General features: G+C 40.2%; 1 protein-coding gene across 1 annotated transcript; it reads right to left on the bottom strand.

Annotated features, from left to right (window-relative positions):
- Window positions 1-4,847: 4,847 nt before the first annotated feature.
- Window positions 4,848-8,106, bottom strand: LOC149282137 (mediator of RNA polymerase II transcription subunit 8-A-like). Its single transcript, XM_089498582.1, is given in 8 exon segments — window positions 4,848-4,912; window positions 5,087-5,329; window positions 5,530-5,611; window positions 5,702-5,842; window positions 5,922-6,066; window positions 6,503-6,674; window positions 7,170-7,359; window positions 8,077-8,106. Coding segments are annotated over 8 exon segments (1,068 nt in total).

Below are 8,106 nucleotides of genomic sequence, written 5' to 3' on the forward strand. Positions count from 1 at the left end.
ACACAGTGCTTTACCTTTAACAGACCCTCTCCGAATGCCTTGTTATTACCCTAGTGGTGGTCCCTGGGTTATGTACAAAAAGTGATCCTGGTGCAAAGTTGTGATCTTATCACCTTAGCCAACGTTGGAATGTTCCTGCTTATTGGACAATTCATTTGGTTACTGTGGTGATAAGAGCGCTTTTTAAAGTTGCACCAGAATTTATTTTTCTATAGATGCTCACCAGAGAAAACTCTATACTGTAATTAACCAATTAACCCCCCCTCTACGGCAGAAAAAAGATGTCTAAGCTGTCATAAATCCAAAATTGCCCTTTTGTCCACAATTCTGATCGCCTCTGAAATCCGAGATCGGGGAGTTCTAATGGACTATGGATGCCCTTCCCGAAATCCTACCTGCCTTGGTGGAGACAAACACAGCATTCATTTCATAAAGAAAACACTTTAAACTAAGCAATTCATTCTTAAATGACATGCAGAGCTTTTCAGACCTTGTGGATTTAACAAGAGTTGTTCAGAAAGCTGTGTACTTCATATGTGAAGTAGGGTGACGCAATAAACGGAGTTAGACAGTACGATGGCTGTTGGATGCGTTAGGCACTTCAACAGCTACAGTATGAGCTGTTGAGTTTATGAGCTGTTGAGGTATGAGGGTATGTGTTCAGACATTAAAGCATCAGGACAAGAGGTCTCCTTTAAATTTAGAAGATGGGGACGGGAATGTTAAAAAAAAAAAAAAAGGCTGTTGTGTTAGTCCTGGTGTTAATTAAATCTCCTTTCAGCAGTGGTTTTGGTACATAGATTAAGGTTCGTGGAGAATTTATGGTCTCCAGGTCACTTGAAAACTTCAAGTGATCGTCTGAAGACACAGGGAATATGAAAGAAAGCACATGCAATAAATCATCCTTTTTATTTTTATGGTAAAAGCCCTGGTTTTAAAAAAAAAAATCTATTTCCTAGTGTAGGATTAAGGGCTGTAGCATTAAGGTCTCAAGACCTGCTACCTTTTCCCCCCTTTCCTTTTGGAGTACTTGGCTATGCGCACAGAGTGACCCTGTCAAAAATACATTCATCAACGCAGATCGAAATAATATCCTACATGCTGAGATAACACTCAATTAATCTCTGAGAATGATCGTTAAACTGTGACATACATTTAATCTTTGAGTGAACGTTTCACCGTACCACTAACTTAATCTTAAAAGAAACAAAATCTGTGGCAACAGGCATTCCATTGTGACTTTCACGGTGCTCTCTGGTGTATAATGCTGGTTATTAAGCTACAAAGGTGGACTTTAATTTGTAACGTTGTGCGGTGAGCCGCGAAACTGAGTTTTAATCTTTAACATGTTATACTGTGACTCTGAGCCCTAATCTGTACCACCATGCATTAAAAACAGTGGAAATGAGACCTGGCCTTTAATCTGTATCACTAGTGAGGGGTATGGTATCGTACAGTCATTTTGAGCTTGACCCCCCCCAGTCCCGTACTGCTATATTTCCCCTGAACCTGGTTTGATTAAGACCGCAGTCCTGTTGGCAGCAGCACCAGCTGGCAAACAGTAAAGCCCGCTAACGTCGCCTTCTGTTATGTGAGCCAGCAGCGCTCAGCGAGCCTGTGCCTTTATACTGTTTTTATTATTACTATCATTCTTTATTTCTAAAGTGCCGACAGATTCCGCAGCGCTGTACAAGGTGAAAAGGTTACAGATAATGACAGGTACAATACAACAATTGACATACAGATACAAGAGGAATGAGGGGCCCTGTTCCCGCAGGAACTTACGACGTTGTATGATCGGGGGTCCTGAGAGAGAGATTAAAATGAAGGGCCCTGTGGTGTTTCCTGTGGCAGTGACACACCACCCGTCGGCTCCCGGTAACAGCATGAAGGGGGTCTAACCAGATCCCCCGTGAACATGTGTGGAAAGTGTTCCTATTGATTTCAAACAGCCAATCAATGGTGAGAATTGGGGGACCATGGAAGAAGCGGGGAGCTGCAGCTTCTCCATTATGTATTTTTATTTAATTAGTATTTATTTAAAGGACCATTTAAGAAAACAATGTATGTTCTAGTACTCAGAAAGTACTTTATTTTGCATTATTCTTTTGGTGGCAGTAAGCTGTGCCTTTAAGTTGATGAAACAGATGCTTTAGGAGGTTTTCTTTCCTTCATTAAGCCAGCAATCAAAGATATATTTGTTTTGTGTCACAGATATCGACCCGATGTTCTTTATCAGTCTCATTTTACCGTGAGCACAATGTCACAAAGCTGGTGATCTAATGGCTGGGGTATTTATTACAAGCAAGCAACATGCAGATAACCCAGGGGTTGCTAAACTCTAAAGGAAGAGATAATTCACCCTACAAAAGACACGTGACTCCCAGATCGATCACAACTGAGATTAGGTTCTGGATTGTAGAATAAACTAAAATTCCGAATAAAACCGTTTCCGGGAAAAATGATTTGTTACTTGTCTTTTAATGATGGCGAAACATAGAGCCGTAACATTGGGTCTCTCCGGTTGGCTTGTTCGTGGTCTGAAGTTTGGCTGTGTGTAATCTGGTGTCTTCAAAATGAAGGATCTCAGAATGTAGGAATTATGATGTGATGGGAACATGTACTTGGGTGCAATAGTGTGAAGAGCTTCTCAACAGCATGAAAGTAATGCAAACAAATCTCATAGGGAAGAGCTAGGGAGGAATGTATAATGTAAAAAAAGAAATAAGGTTAGGAAGTACCCAGCTTAGAAGGCTGGCCGTGAAGTAATATATTAAGTACTCAGTAAAGGAGGCAGGCATATAATGAGGTGAGTGAGTACTCAGTTTGGGAGGCAGGCATGTAACAAGGTGAGGAAGTACTCATTGAGGGAGGCAGGCAGGCAGGAATGTAATGAGGCGAGGAAGTTGCTAATTTACATGGCAAAAATTTTTTTTTATCTTATTGCGGGCAGCCAGCCTGCCAACTTTTATTGAAGTTGGAATTTATTTAAAACACCCATTGTTTGCAGTTTGTTTTTTTAATCAATGTAACTGCTTTAGTGATAATGGCTTTAAATGCTAGAGACTAGTTATCTTGGTTCATAGATTAATGGATTACTTCCACTTGTCTTGTTTTCTTCCAAAGGAGAATCGTGTTCTAATATAAGGGCAATCAGGCAAACTATAGCTAATATCTATATCTAAGATCGCTGCTTCTACCAGCAAACCCAGAGCATGATACCCATTAGTCCAAATTTATATTAATGCGCAAACACAAGTAAACATTTTTAATTAACAAAAAGTCCACTTAAATTAAGTGAAGGTGAAAGGTTTAGGTGGCACCAAAGCATTTTAAAGAAATATCCTTTGGGTGTTTTCTCCATTAACCAGCGACATATGGTTTATTTATGCATCCCTTTGGTATTAACCATATAATCTTTTGTAACGATCTTGCGTTCCCATGAAAAAAAGTATACTTTACTATAAAAAAAAAAATAAAAACACAAAAAAAAACCATGTACATCCCTGAAACTGTATGTCCTCCCAATCACAAGGTTTCAATCTTCCTTTATCATATAGAGTCTTTTCAAGCTCATTACAGATAACTCAATATTCAGCATGTACTCAGAAGGATGTTTTCATTAATAAAGGGTTTCACAAAAGCGGCAGTATTTTAAACTAAAGTCAACTAAGGGTAAGCAGCAGAGGCCTGATCCTCTAGGCATAACATTGCTTTGTTCCAAAGTCCACTTTGTAAAGACACCAAAAGGGGAGGACCAAAAATCAATCACGTATAGACAAGCCACGTGTGACAAGCGCTTCCTGATTGCTATCACCGAGCGGAGTACATATAATGCCACATATATGCTGTGCATGCTCACTTGTTAATACATAATCTAACATTAGCAGCTTCCTTGCCTCTGATCTCTTCATACACCCAGTGAGAGCAAGCTGTTGGGGGAGCATATACTTCACAGGTTTACCTATGGACATGTTGAGCATCACAATCCAGTCACTTAACTGAGATAGCAAAATTGTATGCATTGCTATAAAACTACACATCTAAATCCAGTAGCTACAACAGTAAAAAATAATTAAATACAATATTCATAGAGTAGTCTTATATTATGTAGCATTTTTAACACACTGTAAAACACCCCTTGATAAAATTTCTAATCACAGGCAGACTAAGGGGTAACAAGGCTTGTCACCTAGCGATATGACCAAGAGAATTGTCCAAATCACAGCATTTAATAGCTAATTTATTCAATCTACCCATAGCTTGTCCTTGTTAGTCAATTAGTGTAAAAGTAACAGACCCTGGGATCTAATCACAAAAGGCAACAGAATTACCGTAATTTATGTAAATTAATTCCTGCCCTTTATTTCCCCTAAACGTTCACTTTAAATGGAAATGCTCCTTGAGCATGTGAAGGCATTGAGGGCACAGCACTGGATAACATAAAACACACACAAAAATAACACAAGAACATAACTATATTTGCATCAAAACAATTTAACGTAAAAAAAATACACATCATCTGCACATTATAGCAAACACATTTCTCCTTTTTCCTGATATTCCTTCAGCACGTAACTTAAGTGCCAAAATAAAGACACAAATCCATGTGTTAGTCAATGTTTTGGAGAATAAATCCATAGCCGCTGGTATTAATCTAAAGTTCTGACAAAATACATTTTTGGTTGATTTGCCACATTTTATACATCTTTTTAGTTAGTATTTTTTTTTTTTTTTTAAGGAAAGTTGGTTCCACAGAGTGCGTAATCTTCATTGTATTATATAATAGATAACCAAGGTGCTTGCCCGTTTCTTTTCTTTGTTTAGCTGCTGTACCCTTGAAAAACTCATCTCTGGTATGGGTGCATAGAAGCCGATTTGATGTTGGTTTTAATATTACTGGGCATCTTACCTAGAAAGAGTGAGAAAAAAAGAAAAAAAGTAAATATTGTTTCTTATTTGTTTCTTAAGAGACAGCATGTACTGTGCGAATATAACAAAAGAGTTGGGTTTAACGAGGACTGCACAAAGTGAGTTGATATTTTTACTACATACTGGGTGCAGGTTTACACAATACACAATTTACCTGGCTGGTTGGCCTGGCCCATAGGCACTCCACCCATATGCTGCTGCTGGTTAGGGGGCAAGGACATGGGAACCTGCTGCATGCCGGAAGACCCTTGAAGCATTCCTCCAGTAGCCTGCCCAGGAGCCACAGGGCCGCTGGGTCCAGGGGGACGACGGTTCGAGAGTCCTTTACCAAATGCAACAGCAGCTACAAGGGCATTTGTGTCGGCAGGATTATAGGTTTGTTTATTCTGTCGTAAATCTAAAAAAAACAAATAAATTAAAATAAGCTATGTGATGGCTTTTTAAAAATACATTTGAGTGACTTGCCATACAATCTATGTTTAATTTCACAAAAAGAACTATCTTTGAAGTACTGTAGGGTTCACAGAAAGGTGCACCTGTGGTGCATCATTTATGTATCCTCCGTGGGTTACACTACGCAATCGCTTTAACACTTACTTCCCATTTCTGACTCCCTCTCTTCCTTGATAATTTTCTCCAGTAGGTTGTTACACATCTTGTTCAAACACTGGACTTGTTTCTGCAACAAGAAAATGTGTTTGATTTAAACTATGAAGAATATTAACATCTTGCTAGTGGGAGAAAATACAGATAACGGCTGTATTTATACCTGTGCCACCTCTGGGGTCATTCGAGCTGCATCAGCGCTAAGCTGTTTTTCTTGCTCTTCAACATCAGGATCTGGTTTGGTCCTCAAGTGATCGGGCACCACTTCGTGACTGAAGACTGGCACTCGGCCTTCTGTCAATCTCTGTAAGTGAAATATGACAAATGGGTATCCACCAATTAACTTCCCCTGTCCTTGATGGAGAAGTGGCACTTGAACTTACCATGATCTCCTCATCTCTTTCGGGAGACAAGAGAAGGGGGATGATGACCTGATTCTTCAATAGCGGCGTCTTTTCATTTCTTAACACCTTATTTAAGGTGTTCAGCTGCCCAGAGAGCAGAGCAAAGCTGTCCAGCACTGAAGGCCTAAGAAAACACACCAAGGAAATGAAATACTAATTTTTCAGAATTCATTTGGAACTATATTCAAAAACAGCTGAATAAAATCACACATGTACAAGTAACCTGTACTCTGATTGTAAAACAGTGTAACAATTATCTATTGCCTCTTCTTCCATAATTTTATTTCCATTTGAAAGCTTTTTTTCTACAGCCAGTGAATCCCACACCATACCAGAAGACTGAAGCAGATAATGCCAAGGCGCGAAGAACATAACTTTTTAGTTAGCGGACGCATCTTTCACAGCTTGGTATTGGTGCAACTAAAAATGAGGGCTAAGTATATAACAAGCCTTAGACAAAGATACTCCGAGTATTAATAAATGGTTTTTATAGAACACCATATTTACAATAAAAAAACCCCCAGTGATCTGAAGATCAAACAGTTCAAAGAGAAACTTACCAGGTCATACGGTCATATTCATTTTCAAGTTTGTAGATGAAACCAGCCAAGGAGTTCTTAATATTAGAAACCTGTACAATCAGGGCATCCAGACATGCCTCCAGCTGCTTCTCTTCTCGCTACAGAGACAAAATGAAGACACTAAAATCAACGAAGGTGAAAGAGAACAATGCTGGAAAAGGAGATTGGGGGGAAAAACATGTTTATAAGGTTTCCCTCTATTTTTCTCACTGTGTTAAGTGCCAAATGCCAAGTAATCCATCTTGACAAAGCCTGGTAGTTTGATTTTTACCAGTATGTCATAAACATGACTTTAGCCAAAGCCTTCATACAAAACCATCCGCCATATCCATAAATGCTTTAAAAATATTTGTCTGTACAGATTAATGGAAATGTGTTGTGCGTGTAAAACCTAGAGTGTTATCCATACAGTCTGTCCTACGGGCCGTTCTGTATGCTAAAGCATAAACCCAATGTTATTAGATAGCCACCTACATTATAATATAAATTATATATATATATAATTTATATCATAATGTAGACACACACACAGCTGACGGAAGAAAACAACATAGAATGGAGTGAATAAGGAGTGGTTTTTTGGTAAACGGACTTTGGGATCATTTGGGCGGGTAAAATACACTTTTTACACGGGGACATGACACACCCGCCAGACCCCGATACCTGCATTCCGCCGCTGGCAGCGTCCACTCCAAGTCCAAATTTCCAGTCAGAATCTCACCATACAGACGGAGCACTTCCGGTTCGCGAGAGCTCGGCTTCCGGTTTGGAGGTGACGCTTTCCGGGGAGTAGTGGGCGGTGTATGGGTGCCCCAAGTCAGTGAGAAGGAGCTGCCCTGCCCCCAGAGCCGGAGATAGAGCAGGGGGGTAGGGGGAGTCCCGGGGACATGGCGGACAAAGGAGACACTGAGGTACAGACACAGGGGGTCCACACACAGTAACACAACATCACGGCTGTAAGAACAACACGCCAGTCACATGTAACACAACATGACTGTAAGGGCGGCACGCCAGTCACATGTCAAACACAGCAACACAACATGGCTGTGATAACAACATTCAGGTAGCACGTCACACACTGCAACACAGCATGCCTGCGACAACAACAACACAAGAGTTACATGTCACACATACAGGAACACAACATGGATGTAACAACAACACACGAGTTACATGTCACACATACAGGAACAGCACGGATGTAACAACATCCTAATAACACATCACTGCAACATGCACCAGTTACACGTCACACTCAGAGCAACACAACGTGGCTGCAACAACAGCAACACAGTTATATTTCACACATAGAGGAAGGCAACATGGCTGTAATGACAACAGTCTAATAACATGTCACACGCTGCAACATAACATGACAGAAACAATAACACTAATCAGGTGTCAGTCACAGCAACACAACATGACTACAACAACACACAGATGAACACAACATGGCTATAACAACAACACACAAATCAACACAATGTGGCTGTAATAACATTTTGCAAGCTTGGGTCTATTCACTAAAGGTTGTGGTTTCAGCTGGGGCTGACCCCAGTGAGCTTCAGCTGCAGGAAGATCAT

This window comes from Sceloporus occidentalis, unplaced genomic scaffold (genome assembly GCF_023333645.1).
Source record: "Sceloporus occidentalis isolate IW3139 unplaced genomic scaffold, rSceOcc1.0.p SCAF_122, whole genome shotgun sequence".
NCBI lineage: Eukaryota > Metazoa > Chordata > Lepidosauria > Squamata > Phrynosomatidae > Sceloporus > Sceloporus occidentalis.